The 17,923-nt window shown below is 45.4% G+C and overlaps 1 protein-coding gene across 1 annotated transcript in view; it reads left to right on the forward strand.

The window, feature by feature from the left end:
• Positions 1-1,179: 1,179 nt before the first annotated feature.
• Positions 1,180-17,923, forward strand: part of LOC307081991 (transcription factor COE3) — a gene marked incomplete at its 5' end in the record, with an annotated part of 105,661 nt that continues 88,917 nt past the window's right edge. Inside the window, 4 exon segments of the mRNA XM_079745390.1 lie at positions 1,180-1,313; positions 14,622-14,658; positions 14,660-14,779; positions 17,668-17,731. Of these exon segments, the coding sequence (XP_079601516.1) occupies positions 1,180-1,313; positions 14,622-14,658; positions 14,660-14,779; positions 17,668-17,731 (355 nt within the window).

A 17,923-nucleotide genomic window follows, 5' to 3' on the forward strand; every position in this document is an offset into this window, starting at 1 on the left:
CACGTGCTTTCTTTATCCGTGTGTTTAACCATCCATGCTAAACATTGATGAGCGATGAGGTTGTGAGCTAAAACATCTGTGTGTGTGTTGGTTTTAAAGAACTTGAGGCTGTTGATATGACACTAATGGATTTGAACGGTTAATAACTTTAAGTATAATCCCAATCCCTTAGTCCTTGCGGAAGTCACTTTCACACCTTCATTAAACAATTTCTAAAACTAGGCCAACGAACTCATCTAATGACGGGAAAAGGTGTTGCCACCGGCGTTCAGAAGCGCGTTTTTTTTAGTTCCGCGCGGTCCAGCGCCCGTTCGCAACGAGAAGCTGCGGTCCTGTCGGAGACACGCGCGCGGAAGCCTTTCCTTTTTCAGTGAATTAAAAAAAAAGTGACGAAACGAAGACCGCGGCCAATGTGAGTGCAGATGCGAGACTCATATTCAAATGATCTCTCCTTTCATGGGCATGTCTCCGCCCACTCCGTGTCCACGCCGGTCCCCCGCGAGAGCTCCGAAGGCGCGGAGCCCGGGAGAAGGTGCGCTCCGCCGGGACAGAGGAAGCATAAAGAAACTGGGAGGGAGGGAATGAGATTTCTCGCTACCCAATCCCCCTTTTCCCCCGGGACAGCGAGCTTTCTATGGTCCGTCCCTCCCTCTTGTTTGCTAATCATTTCATTTTACTCCTTTTTGAAGCGGTCGCTTGTTTTATCCCACTTTTCATTCCACAATCCCGTGCGCGTGTGCTCGCCTCCTTCTGATCCGCGTCGGCGTCTCCCGTCTCCGTGCGCCCGACGTAAAGGTCTCCTAGATCCCGGCTGATTGTCCTCCTCCTCCTCCTCCTCCTCCTGAGATGCTGTTTTTACTGTTCTAACAACACTCGCCCTCTCTCCACCCTTATTCAACTTGAGAGACCGGCTAAAAGCCCGAGCGATCTGCACCGCGGTCTGGAATTTAAAAACAAGGCGGAAAACCCCCACAGGGATACCGCGGCACTCGTCTTCTGGATAAGGACCTTGCACACCGGCGTCCCCCCCCTCCTTGTTGCACTTCGGGGAAAGTCGCGTCCCCCCACTCCAGTCCGCAGTTAATCCAGGTGGCCCCTTGCCTTTTTTCCTCGAGTGTTTCCGCGCAGGCAGGATTATTTCGGTGTGAAGAGCGAGCCTTCCCAGAAGACCGCCTTTTGATGTTCTCCATCCAGGACAGCCTCCCGCGGGGAGCCCTGACCATGAAAGAGGAGCCGCTCACCAGCGGCATGACGCCGGTCCGCTCGTGGATGCAGAGCGCGGGGATTTTGGACGCCAACACAGCCGCCCAGAGGTAAATATACCGAGCCAGGGGTAGAGTCGAGCCTAACAAAGTCGTGATAAGGTGACACAACAGGACAGGACTAACCCCCCCCCCCACCCCCCAAAGGTGGAAGATCCACTAAACAAATCAATGAGCTGCCGGTTTTGGGGGGTAGTTAGTCGGTTCTACCGGGACAGACGCAAAAAGGTTTAACGATTACAAAAAAAAGAAGAATCGGGGTTGTTTTCCTACGATAACTATGATTGGAGTTGACTTGTGTTTTTTTTGACGTTGTGTTTATCTCGTGTGTACTTTCCCGATGTGGACCGGCAGCGACGGGAGACCCACCGCCGGGGCCGAGCGCGCACACAGTTGTGGGGGTTGAGAGTTGACGGCCGGTCTGTCACAGACGATGGGAAGAACCCCTCGCTTTCCTGCTTAACTTAAGTTTCGTGTGTGTGTGAGGCGTGTTTCTGCAGGAGAAATAATTCACCGTACCGCGGGAAATCAATGCGCTCAAAGTAGAGCGAGTAGAGAAGATGCGTGCGTGGGAGAGGGAGAGTTCCCTCATTCCATCTTTTCACGTGCACCAAAGTGTGTTCGCTTGTCTTTGCACAAACTTTTAAAAAATAAAATGAGTGCGTGCAACAGACAGACTCGGACCATATTCCGCAAACAAGGAGTTGCCCCCCTACAACGCGCGCTAATTATAGGCCTATTGATTTGTACGAATCAAAATAACAATACTGTCGGACTTTGCAGAGGCATGGAGTTTTCCGCTGCTCGGGTCTCCAGTGGGTACGTAACCCCCCTGTCTGCAACCCGAGTCCGTCCTCTGCTCCAACCAAACGAGTAACACTTTTAGAGGATAACAAAGCTTCTCTGAGGTGTAGCGTGTCAGTTACCCTGGTGGGAGAATACAAGGTTAATAGGCTTTTTAAGACGTGGTTCTCTTAGGGGAGAGCGAACAGCAATTAAATGCAAACACTGCTCAGTTATGAATGCTGGCCGCTCAAATGATCAATGGTTCAAGTCTTGGAATGAAATAGTCAACAAACAAAGACATAATTTAAATTAAATCACTATTAATTCTCACAGTTACATAATGGATTTAAAACAGATTCATACATTTGTGACAAATGGTCCAAACTTCAGGACCATTACGGCTTCCTACGAATTTAACTTTTCTAATGATTTTAATTGCAAGTTTTATATATTGTAGTTTTTATCAATTTTTGCGCAAATAATAACACATTTATTTTTAGTTTTTTGGTTATGGCCCATAATCTTAACGTGCATAACATTGTATACATAATACTGTAGACATTGCACAAAAAAATGCTTAAAAAAAATAAAACAAAACAGAATATGTATTTTTTTCGGTGAATTCATGCAATCCTTACTAATGTATTGTTTTTTGCAATACAACCCTGTTTTCCCTTACTTACATAAATCCCTATCAAATCACTTTAAACGTTAACAGAACAACCAACCGCACTTCAACATCTGTTAAGAAGAAGAGGAGGACAGCGTTCATACCGCAAAAACACTTTCCGGGACCCAGGGAAGATGAATCGGTGCGGTGCGCGCTCTGACGCGCAGCGATGCTCCGGCTGCCACCCTGCCGAGAGTTCAACACCGATAAACGGCAAGGTTGACAAGTCCCGCTCGCTCTTGTTGGAGCGCCTTTGCGTGCGCAGGCTATAAACTTTCGCGTGTTAGAAAGGATACTAAATTCAATGTAAACATTATATTTCCCTGGCCTATCCGCTGCTGCTGTTATCAATACACACTTAAACTCGTGTAGAATAAAAAAAAGTCACGATTTACGGACAATGGCCAGCGCCCTGGTATTAAACATTTGTAATTCTCTTCTTTTGTTCCCATATTTTTTGAGAGCAGAATGTGCATATTAAATTTAAGTGATCTTCCTGACCACAGCAATATTATTTAATTGCGATCAAAATATGTTAAAATCCTTCCAGAGCTGCAAAGAAACGCTAAACAGTAAATCATCAACTAATGTAGACTTCTTGCCAAATCCTTCAGAATTCATCATATCACAATTCCTATGACAAGTGGTCAATATTATAAAACTGGTACAAAATAGTGGAATGAAAATGTAACCGCAGAGCATAATATTTTGCGCAATATGTCCACAATAAACACTAATATCCACATAAACAATAGACCAGATGTTACAGGTATACATACACCTTCAACATAATCTGTAGTTTTAATATAAATCTGTAGATCCAGGTGACGATTATTGTGCTAGTTTCAGCCAAGACAGTTTAGCTACAATTAATTTCAAGAAAATGTACAATTATGGTAATAACTGGGTGATCAGATTCACTTTAAATAATTCTTAAGGAAAATCGTGCATTCCTTTTGACAGAATATGTTTTTTAAATACTTTGTCTCTGCTGTCACCCTATTATATTCATATACACCCCCAGCATGTCTTATGTAAATAAACATGCACAGGAATTACTAAATTATAGCTCAATTATAGAGTAGACATACATTCACTGAATATTCATATACTGTCAAGTGAATGAGAAACTTCTGTCAGCTCACATTCCATGATATGGACAGAAACGGCCCACTCAACAAACACACACAAACACATGCCACAAACTCTCACGTCTGCGGCATGTCACCGCCTTAAAGTGTTTGTGTGCCAAGAAGTGTTGCGTTGCCGTGGCAATCGAACCGGCGACTTCAGGGCACAGTTGTACTTATAGTGATACTTCAATACATATTTAGCTGTATACAAAGTTAGAAATTGTTTAGCCGAAAAGTGTATGTTTGCAATTGAAGTCAGTAGTAGCCCTGTCCAACTGCCAATACAGCCTCTGAGTGACGATAGAGAGCGAAAGAGAGATAGATAGAGAGGGAGAGAGAGAGAGAGAGAGAGAGAGGGGTCATTAACGCATGCAGGGGCCAATCCACTGGGGGTACAGGTCGGGTCCAGTCCAAACCCAATCCTACGTGTGTGTGCGTGTTTGCATGTGAGTGTGAGCCACCTGATGTGTTGTTTGCCTCTCAACGAGACGATAACAAGCAAGATTCTACATGGTTGTTTCGAAATAAGTCCACTTATACAAGGACTATATTCCCAGGTCGAGGGGCATGATGTGTGTTGTTTTAATAGCATCTGTGTGTGTTGCCATTCATGGTACAGGTGAGCGAAAGGGAGAGTGTTTGACTGGCCATCTGTGTGTGTGTGTTTGTGTGTGTGTGTGTGTGTGTTTGAGGGGGGGGGGGCATTTGTTAGTAATGTGCTTCTAGTGTTTTAATTTTTAGTGTTAATTTTTGTGAAGTTTGTGTGCGGTGTGACTCTTTATGTTTTGACTTGTTTTTCTGTTTGGTGTATGTCTTAGTGTCTTTATGTGTGTTCATTTTATTAGATTAGTGTGTTTTGATATGTGTGTGTGTGTGTAGGTTTTAACCTGTGTATATGTGTTCAGCATATATAATGTAAGTTTGTTTCAGTATGTCTGTTTAAATGTGTGCGGGTGTACGTATACAGGGTTTTAGCTCTGTGTTTATAAATGTGTGTGTGTGTGTGTGGGGGGGGGGGGGAGGTGGGTGTGTGTGTGTGCTTGTGTGCGCGCCCATATGTGTGTGTGTGTGTGTGTGTGTGTGTGATCCCCGTGTCTAACTAAGTGGGCTGCTGGTTCTGAACTGGTGAGATTTCCCCTGATCCGTTGAGTCAATCACCCCTGGAAAAACCCAGGGTGCTGCTTAGTGTATGGGAGATGTGAGTGTGTAATGTGTGTGTGTGTATGTGTGTTTGCACACAAGTCGGTGGGGTCAGGGTGAGCGATCGCCAACCAGAATAATTCGTCATCGACTCAATCATCCCACTGCCCAACACGCCTGCACACGGCACCCCACCACGGACCGCCACGGATCGCGGCGAGGGAGGCCACGCCCCTTCTCAGCACTCACTGGGCTCGCTTCGACCCATGGGTGGCAGTGATGTATGAGAGAGAGAGGGGGGGGAGAGGGAGAGAGAGAGAGAGAGGGGGGGGGGAGAGGGAGAGAGAGAGAGAGAGAGGGGGGGGAGAGGGAGAGAGAGAGAGAGAGAGAAAGTGTGACAGAGAGAGAGGGGGGGGAGAGGGAGAGAGAGAGAGAGAGAGAAAAAGAGTGACAGAGAGAGAGGGGGGGAGAGAGAGGGAGAGAGAGAGAGTGTTTTAGGGGGATAGAGGGGGAGACAGAGAGAGAGAGAGGATGATGAAGAGGTCATTGGAGATGTTCCGATCGCAAGACACACACTAGATCTGGGAAGGAATTCTCCTCACCTCCACACCTCACGTGTGTGTGTGTGTGTGTGTGTGTGTGTGTCTGTGCGTGTGCGTGTGTGTGTGTGTGTCACACGCACACACACACACACACACACATAGCCCTCAAGCACGCTCAGGAGATCTTCAGTTATGTTGAATTAGAATACATACCTCACCCAACCAGTGCCCAGAACTATGTAACCGTAGAGCAGCCTGTGAACCGAGGATCAGACTTTAAACTGGGCACCGGACTATTAACTGTTGACCAGACCGCTTACCCTCCGCCACGCGACCCCCTGTCACCACGCGCTCGCCCCGCTGTCCATTCTCTCCCATAAATCCAGCGCGGGCCCTAAAATTCATCTTTTGTGTCTGGTTTGGCTGGCGGGGCCCCATAGGTGGGAGGGCCCCTCCGCACAGCCCCTCCGGAGATAATCAGAAACAAGTGTTGGGCTGCGGGGCCAGATGCTGGCTTCTCCCGCCGTGTAAATAATTAAGGGTCTGTGTGTGCGCCGCCCAGCCTCTCTGTGACCCCCGTTAGAGAGGCACAGGTGACTCGGGTAATAGCCTCAGTCACGGTCGAGCAGGAGGTCTGCGGGTGGCTGTGTATTTATAGGTGTGTTTCCGTGTGTGTGTGTGTGTGTGTGTGTGTGTGTGTGTGTGTGTATAGGCCTACATCGGCGTGCGTTTGTCTATGTGTGTCTATATATGTGTCGTGTGCGGGGGTTTGAGTGTGATTGTAAACCTGGATGTGCATTTGGGTCTGCATACGTGCCAGAGTTAGAAGCGCATTTATGCGTGTTTACATCCTTGTAGACGGAGACAAACATCTAGTTCACATATGTTTCTGTGAATTGCATGTGCGTGTTTGCTTTTGTGTGCACGTGTGATGTTCAGACAGCAGAGGTGTGAGTAAATAATGTGTTTGGAGGAAGAGGATGAGGATGAGGAAGAGCTCAGTGTTAGGGAGCTGCAGCTGTTCCTCTCTCCGCACACACTGCGTACCCATACTCACGTGCACTGTAGAACACGCGTCACCATCAGGTGTAAAACACGCTTCAGAATCCAAAGTGTAAACATGTTTGAAACCCAAATCAAACACGCTTCATAACCCACTGTCAAACACGCTTCATAACCCACTGTCAAACACGCTTCACAATCCAATGTCAAACACGCTTCACATTCCACTGTAAAATATGCCTCCCAATCCAATGTCAAACACGCTTGCCATTGCACTGTAAAACATGCTTCCCAATCCGTTGTGAAACACCATTCCCATCCACTGTCACATGCGTAAACATCCGCTGTAAATTACTCTTCAGAATGTGAAACGTACTTCACAATCCATTGCAGAGGACAACAGTGCAGACGTGATCATTTCAATCCATATTTTTTGTATTTGCTACTTTACCAAATATTTTTTATTTTTTTTTATCAATATTGGGTTTTTGCTTATATCAAAGTCTAATTGTGTCTGTTTGTGTGCTTCTGGTATGTGTGAGTATGTGTGTGTGTATGTGTGTGTCTATGTATTTGTGTGTGCATCTGCCCGTGTGTGCATGTGTGTGATTGTGTGCTTCTGGGTGCGTGCTTGTATGCTTTGGTGTGTGTGTGCGATTGTCTGCCTGGGTGTGTAAGTGCATGATGTCTGCCTGTGTGTGTGTGTGTGTGTGTGTGTGTGTGTGTGTCTGCCAGTGTGTGTGAGTGTGTGTCTGTGTGCCTGTGTGTGCGTGTGGGTGTGAATGTGTGTGCCTGTGTGTGTGTTGGGTTTGATGGAGGCAGCAGCTCCCAGTGTGTGAGCGGGGGAATGAAAGTGGAGAGTGATTTTCATTTGTGCTCTTTAATAGTGTGTGTCATTCCTAATTAGCCCAGCTAGCTTGGGGAAACATTGGTTCAATGGCGAAATGGCTGTTCTTGTCATGCTGCAATTACCAACAAATTAGTCTTTAGTCTAAGGGGCTATAGGAGACTGCAAATGGTCGAAATTACAAAGAGCGCTGTTTGTGTGTGTGTGTGTGTGTGTGTCTGTTGGTGTGTGTGTGTGCGTCTTTGTGTGTGTGTGTGTGTGCTTGTGTGTGTTTTGTGTTTAAAGGGACATTTTTTCTGTCGATTGTATACACTTAACTGTTAACATGGAGCCTAATCTTTAAGTGTTTTGCAATCACAATGCGTTTGATATATTATTATTTTTTATTATTTAACAATCAGAGCACCATTTTACAAATTTACATTTGAATTCACAACATTTGGGAAGGCTCCCCTGCTGATTCTCTAGGATGTACTGTATTTACTATAATTAGTGCTGTTTAATGCCTCAGTTTCAAGAGAAATAAAGTATTGAAATTCAAAATTGTATCCTTTTATCCTGAAAGAAAAGATGAAGGAGGACTTTGGTTGCCTTTGTTAAAATTCTTGATTACATACTGTTAATTAATTCAACAACCCCCCTACTTTCGCTGACCCAACGTGGTGAGATAAATTAGATAAAGAAAGAATAGGATTTATACTGAATATTATTTGCAAAATTACAGACAGAAAAAAAAAAATACATACATACATTTTATATCAGTGTTGAAATCATGTTTTGAAAGCCGAATATACAATTTGCAGTTGCAAATGCATCTCAATTAATGTTTCTAATTGAGATGAATTGCAAATAAAGGCTACAAAGAAGCATTGAGGTTGAAAATAGAGAGAGGATCATTGTGTTGGACTGGATGTGGTGGTGTTTTAGTGTTTGCCGATTTGGGTGTGTGATGAGATGAGAGAGATGGTAGGGAGAGAGTGAGCGACAGCGAGAGAGACAGAGAGAGAGAGAGAGAGAGAGAGAGAGAGAGAGAGAGAGAGAGAGAGAGAGATGATGGATAAGGAAAGAGGGAGATCGAGAATGAGCGATCAAGAGAGACAGAAGCTGATTCATGAAGAGAGGGAGAGGTAGATGGAGAGGAAGTAAAAATTAATGAGATGAGAGAGAGAAAGAGAAAGAAGTGAATGAGGAGAGCAGAAGAACAGAAACTCACCCTCATTCTTTATTTCCCCTTGCTTTCACACACGTGCACACACACACAATCACGCGCACATGCACACAAGCACACACACAATTGCACACAAACACACACACACACACACAAACACACACAGACACACACACACACACACACACACACACACACACACACACACACACACACACAAGCCCTTCCCTTCATTGGGCTCAAGGCTCCCACTCATTAGTTCATATTACAGGGCTAATAAGAGCTAACCAAACACACAGCATGGGAGAGGGAGGCAGACATGACATGAGAGAGAGAGAGAGAGAGAGAGAGAGAGAGAGAGAGAGAGAGAGAGGGGAGAGAGAGAGAGACAGAGAGAGAGAGAGAGAGAGAGAGAGACTGGAAGGACATGGGAGAGTGTGGCTGACATGACACAAGAGAGGGAGGTTGAGAGGTAGGGAGGGCATGGGCGAGAGAGAGAGAGAAAAGGGGAGGGTATCGGAGAGTGCGATAACGAAAGAGGGGGAGAGAGACACACACATTGCATGAGAGAGAGAGAGGGGAGAGAGCAAGAGAGAGAAAGAGAATCCACATCCTTGATTGAGTAAATGTATTCTGTAGTAATTGTGCAGCCCTGCATGAATTACCCCCCTCTCCCCCCCTCACCCAATACTCCCCCACCCCACACACACACACGCTGCACATACACAATATGTGCATATTTTTACAGGCTAAACTAAACTAACTACACCTCCACAGCAATTACAGCAATGGGGGGAGACATGCAGACAACTTCCCCCTTTTCATTCTGCGCTACACATATGTGCAAACAGACATGCACACACACACACACACACACACACAGACACACACACACACACACACACACACACACAATTACACACATATATTTGGCTCACCATATCGCTTTTTTTTAGAAGGAATTTTAAAGATTGAGAAGGATTGATATCTATCGGTCTGCAAAGCAGAATACAGTATTAATTCAGGAGCTGGTACTAGCCATAGTTGCAAGCGTTCACATTTGTAGGGTAGCAGTAATATTAAAGTAATAATGAATAATATAATATTTGATATACAAGGTGTTGTTGAAGCGGTTGGTAAGAGATAAAACAAAAAAAATGAAAATATATGAATCGTATTTTAATTAATCATATGATAACTAATGAAGTGTATATATTTCAAGGTTATTTGCTCTGAGCAGTACGATTTCTTTGGAAGCCTGTTTAAAAGTAGCTCATCTTTGCTTTGTCACATAAGACATATAAGGCCAGAACAACAACACATTGAGCGCTTTAACACAGCTAAGATAACGTCAGTATTAATATTCAGATGACAGAAAAAAACAAAAAAACACGTATACCTTATTGATTTTTTTCAACTAGCATATGCGTGTGCGTTGTGTGTGTGTTCTTAATTTGGTAACTCTTAGTAAAAATGCTGAAGCATTGGTTTATCTGTTGTATTTAATATAGTCTCCAGGCTTAATATGGTAGAGTACTAGTTGTCTCATAGCTGATGTTGGACATAAATTGTATTAGTTTTGATTCAATATTACTTTGTGTAGATGTAAACATTGCCTTGTCCATGTTTTGGATTCTGACTGTGTGAAAGGAACGAAATTAGAGAAAGGAGGGAAACACATACACACACACACACACACACACACACACAACACACACACACACACACACACACACACACACACACACACACAGGTGAGGAGAATTCAGTTCTAGATCTAGATTGTCCTATATCACCCCTCCTAGGCATTACCCAATTACCCAGAGTGCTCTTCAAAGGAAAACTGTCGGGTAGACAATCAGTGATGCAGAAACACAAAGCGATCAAACTATACATATATATATATAGATACATACACACACACACACACACACATACCCCAACACGCGTGCACATTCACACACACCCGCACACCCACACCCTGGCAGGGGCTGCTTGCGGGGCAGAGGGCTGTACAGGGGCAGCTCTCTGCTGTGTGTTCATTAGGCCATGATTTGAGAGCTACAGAGTGCCGGTGCTTAATAACCACCTACCCCCCGGGCCTACCCCCCCCTCCCCCTTACCCCCCCTGCAGCCTGCCAGACCATAGCCTTAGGTTACCTTTTTCATTTATCAGAATTACAATTTCGCTGCATCCCATTACAGTCCTAGCGAGCTGCCGCCACGTTCTCCGCGCTGCCGCAGCTCGGGTGCCCGCAACCTGCCCCCTGTTAAAAGAAACCTTTTAAAACAAAGAAGGCTACAGGTAACTGGGTCGTTTCAATTTGAGGGTGGGGGATGGGGGGGGGGGATGCGGAGCACAGTATATTAGTTGAGATGTGGGTCTTTATTAGCAGTTTGATGTACCTGCGATGCCACCCAGAACTTAACATGTCTACAGGAGGTCAGCGTCAGCGAGGCAGGGGAACTCTCCTTTTAACCTTTCATTTGGCGGGTTTTAATTAAGGATCCATTATGGGAATCGGACTCGCGGACACAAATAGCTGGGGCGCGATCTCTGTGTCCTCTGCGGTTGTTACGAGCCCTCTGTGTCGGGGGGTTCCTGTCAGAACCTGAGCGCGGACCCAGCGTCCATACAAACCGAACACGTCTACAATCCTACCGTTGTTATTAAGCCCTGCTAGCATTCGTGTACGCTACGTAATAAACCAGGCAATGTATTCATGCGCCCCGCGCGGCTAATTGCTTACAGATCGCTGCTCTTGCCGTGTCTTTGTTTCACAGCTTGACCTTTCCCGCCGCAACACAGAAACACGTTTGGCCGGCAGTTTCGACGGCGTCGATGGCAACGGCGGCATTCGATGTTTTAAAAAAAAGAAAAAGAAAAAGAAAAGCCTTGCTGTGTGTGTGCATGGGAGTGTGTGATTTACACGCAGGGTATGCACAAGAGAGCCGCCTGCCATCGATACTGTTTTTATTACACCTAGCGCCAAGTGCTAACAGCCGGATACGGCATGCGGCAAGGAGTGGATGCAGCCTCAATTAGCATAATTGAAATAATAATGCTAACAAGCTTTCTGAGGGGGGAGGGGGGTGCGGGCAGAGACTGGGACTGGGTTTGTCACTCTGGTTGCGTGCTGTCTGCCCGTGTTGCCAGTGTACAGCATTCTGGGTAATTGGGATAATAGCACTGCGAGGGCTAGTTTTTGAAGTGATGTGTCGGTTGATGGAAGCAGGAAGGTGGGGGGGGGGGGGGGGGGTGGACCGTGGCAGGTGTTCGGTTAACCCTCTTCTCTGCCGATGTGTGTTTACATATGGGTTGTTGTTGTTTTTGTTGATTTTTCCACAAGCTCCCTGGAGTCTAGTCTTTTTTGTTGTTGTGCTTTTTATTGTATTCTGTTGAAGTTTCTAAACCAGGCCGAATCAAGTGTGTGACGTAGAATTTGTTTTAAAGAACATGGTAGGGAATCTCCCTCCTCTCAAAGCAAATCAAATATGGCTGACATCTTTTAGTGCCATCAGTCTGTTTGACTTGTTTGTGTTGTACATGAAAACAATCTTTTGTTCAGCAAGTTGTAATGTTTTGTGGGAGATATATTCCATTCTACACACTCTGTTTAAAACATACAGAAGAAATTTCCGGCCATACACCCCCACCCCTCCTTCCTCCCCTTTCCTGTTTTGCCTCGGTATCTACAGTGGGAGATTTAGCTTCCAACTAACTGGGCTACAAATGAGGCATTAAGCAATGGTAACAGGGGTGCCGAAAGGTCACAGTTGTATTAATCTGCTGTCTAGGGAATACTCGCCCCAGCGGCAGATAGAGTTAAAGAGAGGAGGGGAGAGAACCAGAGAGAGAGAGAGAGAGAGAGAGAGAGAGAGAGAGAGAGAGAGAGAGAGAGAGAGAGAGAGAGAGAGAGAGAGAGAGAGAGAGAGAGAGAGAGAGAGAGAGAGAGAGAGAGGGAGAGGGAGAGGGAGAGGGAGAGAACGGGGAGAGAGAGGGTTTTTCTGTTTATGTGTGCGGAGAGTGGAACCAGGCAACTTTCCAGAAAACAATTTCTGTACACGAAAGGAAAGGCAACAACACATGAATAAATATTTGTTTTGAGAAAAACTAAATGATGCCAGGAATTTCATATTGATTATGAGAAGTTTTTAGGGAAAATGTAATGTGCTAAACCACTGACTTGCCGTATAATTATTTAGTGAGTATTTTATAACGATAACATTTATTTCCTAAAAGTATTCAATTGCTTTATGTAATGCAGCCGTTTTAGTAGAGTAACATGTAACAAAACGTTCCGTTTTGTTACAATGTATTCCCGGCAGTGTGACCTATTTTGTATCTGTATATCTAAAAATATTTAAGTTATTTTAGCAGTATTCTTGGAGAATACATATGGCATATCACACTTTTACATTATATATTTCAATGGGTAGGGTAGTATCAGTAGACTAGTAGTATAGCTAGCATATTGTATCCATTGTGATCTCTAGTCAGCGTAAGCTATGGTTCTGTCGTTATTGCTATTTAAAGCCTGACTTAAAGCAGTTGGTTGTGTGTTGATGTGTACATGTGCAAGTGCCTCTGTGTGCCTGAGGTGCATTTGTGCATTTAAGTGTGTGTCAGTACTTTTCGGTGTGTGTGTGTGTATGTTTGTGTGTGTGTGTGTGTATGTTAGTGTGTTTCTGTGAAGGTCTTTTATCTTCTGCCTCCCTGGGTGGGGCCGTGTGTAGGGAGAGTAGTGTGGTTTTGACTGACAGGTTAGGAGAAACCAGGAAGTCGTGCCAAGTCCAGCACTGGGCCTCCGCTCCAGGCTGGGCACAGCACACACACACACACGCACGCACACACACAACACACACACACGCACGCACGCACGCACCACCACGCACACACACACACACACACACACACACACACACACACCACACACACACACACACACACACACACACACACACACACACACACACACACACACATACACATAAACACACACACACACACACACACACACATACACCAGAAGCGCTATTGTCGGGTGGTCGAGGAGCTGTGCTTCACAATAAGAGCGCACGTGGCACAATCAGGGAAATTAACGAGTAGACCAAATGTTAACACCGCTGCCTCACCTCCAACCAACACCCCGCCCCCCTCTCTCTCTCTCTGGCTCCTGGGTGCCAAGGGGCCCCTGGTTCTGTGCCGGCAGTGATTAAACTGGGTTGTGGTGGCGGGTTTAATGAGGGCAGTGCCCGGGTGGGTCTGAGGCTTTTGTGTTGTTGGGTTATTGTTGTTGTTGTTCACATACTTCAATTTGGAGCCCTGTATCAAGACTGAGAGATACATTGCGGGTTTTTTGTGTTTTTTTTTTTGTGTGTGTGTGTGTGTGTGTGTGTGTGTGTGTGTGTGTGTGTGTGTGTGTTAAAGCCAGACAAAGTTTTACCAATTTGAGGAAGCTCTTTTGACGTTTGATCCCTCCTTCCGGACAGCTGTCTCTCACTAAATAGAAGAAGACCCCATTTTCATGGCAACATACAGAGATTTGGTACCAAGGCAATAGCAAACACACCAAGAATGTGATTTCCCAATTATCCAAACCACAATAATAGCATGTAATGTAACTATAATACTTATAAATAATACATATATATAATACATAATGTAACAGTAATACATGTAAAGAAGACACATAGAATACATAATGAATCGGTTTCACAGAGGAACATCTATCTATACACCATGTGGAGGATTATTGACAGGAATAATACGTCTTCACGGTTGTATTTTTAGCCTAGCCTCTGTCTGTTGGACTAATGCAGACAGCTGGTTATTGAACTGCTCTACGGTCCCTGTCTCCCAGTCAGGAAACCTGCTCCCTCTCCCCTGTGCATATGGCGGGGGTCCCCTGTAGCAACCAATGTGTTTACATGTGTTCAAAAGTTGGTTTTTCGATTAAAAAAAACACATATCACGTAACGATGCCTTCATTGAACTAACAACCCCAGTGTGTGTTTGTCTGTCAGCTCAGCATAACGGTAAATAAACCTCTCCCCCCTCCCCTCCCCAGTGGAGTCGGCCTGGCCCGGGCCCACTACGAGAAGCAGCCCGCCCTCCAACCTGCGCAAGTCCAACTTCTTCCACTTCGTCCTGGCCCTGTACGACCGCCAGGGCCAACCCGTGGAGATCGAGAGGACCTCCTACATCGACTTCGTGGAGAAGGACAAAGTAGGGGGTGGCTCACGTGCACGTGTAGTACCTGTAGGCCCAGACACGCAGTGCTTAGACCCAGACACACACGCAGCCATCCATCCATCCATCCATCCATCCATCCATCCATCCATCCATCCATCCATCCATCCATGTGTGCATGTAGGTGGTTGATAAGAGAGGGTAAGAGGGCGATGAGAAGGTGTCTGTGCCCGAGTGCGTGTGAGGGTTGTGTATACATGTATGAGGGTATGTAAGTGTGTACATGTATGCTTGCTGTATGTATGTGTGAAGAAACGTGTTGTGTGTGTGTGTGGTCCGTATTGTTTGTATAGCTTGTAGTGCATGTGTGTATTAGTAAGTATGTGTGAGTGTGTGTGTTTGTGTGTGTGTGTGTGTGTATGCCTGCGTTTGCAGTATTTACTGTATGTGTGTGCTTTTGTGTGTGTGTGTGTGTATGTTGTATATACGTGTATAGCTCGTGGTTCATGTGTGTATAGTATCTATGTGTGTCGGTGTGTGTGTTTGTATGTGTGTACGTTTGTGTGTGTGTATCATGCACAGTATGTGTGTGTGTGTGTGTGTGTATCATGTACAGTGTGTGTGTGTGTGTGTGTGTGTTTTGTGTGTGTGTGTGTGTTTGTGTGTGTGTGTGTGTATCATGTACAGTATGTGTGTGTGTGTGTGTGTGTGTGTGTGTGTGTATCATGTACAGTATGTGTGTGTGTGTGTGTATCATGTACAGTATGTGTGTGTGTGTGTGTATCATGTACAGTATGTGTGTGTGTGTGTGTATCATGTACAGTGTGTGTGTGTGTGTGTGTGTGTGTGTGTATCATGTACAGTGTGTGTGTGTGTGTGTGTATCATGTACAGTGTGTGTGTGTGTGTGTGTGTGTGTGTATCATGTACAGTATGTGTGTGTGTGTGTGTGTGTGTGTGTGTGTAGTGGGGGGATGGGGGGGTTGTTCTTGGTAAAAGGTTACAGGTAACAACTCCTCCTGCCTGTGGACAGCCAGGACTGGAGCCAGCTGGCACCAGCTCTCCTCCATGACACCTCCTCCCCCTCTCCTCCCACCTCCTCCTCCCCCTCTCCTCCTCCCCTCTCCTCCCACCTCCTCCAGCCCCTCTTCTCCCACTTCCCCCCACTCTCCTCCCCTCTCCCCAACCTGCTCTCCCCCTCGCCCCCACCTCCTCCCATCCTACCTCCTCCCCCCTCTCCTCCCCAGCCTCCTCCCACCTCCTCCCGATCCCCCCCCCCCCCCCCCCCCCCCACCTCCTCCCCTGCTCACCTCTGTCCCGACCTCCAGCTCAGTGCCACGCGCCCACTGCCCACCTCCTCTCCCACCTCCTCCATACCTCCCCCCACCTCCTGGCCTCCTCTTGGACTCCTGCCAGCTCTCAGTGGCACACTTGGCACGACGGACCGGCGGGGGACAAGAGACATACAGAAGCAGAGAGAGAGAGAGAGAGAGAGAGAGAGAGAGAGAGAGAGAGAGAGAGAGAGAAATAAAGAGGGCAGAGAGAAGAACGAGGGATGGGTAGGAGGCAGAGAAAGAGAATAAAAAGCACAGCAGAGAGAGAGAGAGGGATATGAAATCAGAGAGAGAGAGAAAGGTAAAATGGAGGGCTTGGTCATCCGTGTGGTCATGACATCACAGGCAAGGTGTGGCTGTCGTTGACCCCTGAGTTCAGAGGTGCGAGTGACCAGGTGTCACCACAAGAGAATGACTGACGTAAGACTTTGATGTAAACCCATGCAGCGGCAGTGCAGTTGATAGCAATGATCACCAGGGCCAGCATCTCTAAGGAGAACATCTCTTCTTGTAAGAAATTAGACGAAAAGACAGTAATACAATGACACAATAATACTAATACATTAATAAAACATAATACACACAATATAGTACATATATACAAACTCAATAAAGTACTGATATTATATTAAGGTACATGTTATGTACATGTATTTCAGGGTTAATGTTTGTCAGAGTGTTAAGTGTGTTAGTGTTCAGGTTAGTGTTAGTGTGTGAGTGTGCTAGTATTGGGGTGAGGTAGGAAGAGCCAGCGTGTTCCCCGTGTTTTCTCCTTTAAGGACTCCACTCCAGTCAAACCCCCCCGCTGTGTGTAGAGTGTATAAATAGAGCCACTCAGGATGGCAGTCCCGTCGGACCATAGTGATACGGAGAAACCGAGAACCAGAATGTCTCTCTCTCTCTGTCTGAACACTGACACTCCAGGTTCTCCCATGATGCAGCACTTCTGCTGAATACGATGTGTGTGTGTCTGTGTGTGTGTGTGTGTGTGTCTGTGTGTGTGTGTCTGTGTGTCTGTGTGTGTGTGTGTGTGTGTATGAGTGCTTTTTTCTAAGTAAGCTTGTGTTATGTGTGTAAGATTGTACATGTGTATGTTTGTATGTATGTGTGTTAGCGTTTGTGTGTGTGTGTGTGTGTGTGTGTGTGTGTGTCTTCTCTTGGAATGAATGTGTGAAATAAGGGGTGGTGAGACCTAATGAGTTCATGTTTTTCCTCAGAAGACATTCTGCACTCCACTCTACTTGTAATTACCACATGTAATTAAACTCTCCAAATCGGATTTCCCCAATTCAATTACTGGCATTGCAATCCCCTGTTTTACATAATCATTTACATGTATGAAGCAAATATATGTTTTCATACAATGTACCCATGCATTTCATATTATTCTATATCCACTCTACATATATGTATATCAATATCTATCTATATATCTATATATATAACATTGCAATTAAAATATGCAATTACTATTGATTTTGTCATTAATTTGTATATTTTGTTATTTTGTATTAAACCTTTACTTATTATTCTTATAATTTGTTGTTGTTTATTGGATGATCAGATTTGTATGTTCTGAATTTTGTGATAGGAGTACAATGGAGAGAAGACCAACAATGGAATTCATTACCGACTTCAGCTTCTCTACAGCAACGGTGAGAATACTGCAAATCTAAACTAAATCACAAGTACACAAATACAAAATTGTTAACAAAAAATATGGATTAAAGAAACACATTGAGTAAGAACCCGATTGACAGGATTAACTCAGAGTAGTTATTTCAAATGAAATCTGAAATGTGTGCGTAAGAAATTTAGCACATCAGTTAATAAATGCACATATAATT

This window comes from Pollachius pollachius, assembly GCF_949987615.1.
Source record: "Pollachius pollachius genome assembly, chromosome: 10".
NCBI classification, from domain to species: domain Eukaryota; kingdom Metazoa; phylum Chordata; class Actinopteri; order Gadiformes; family Gadidae; genus Pollachius; species Pollachius pollachius.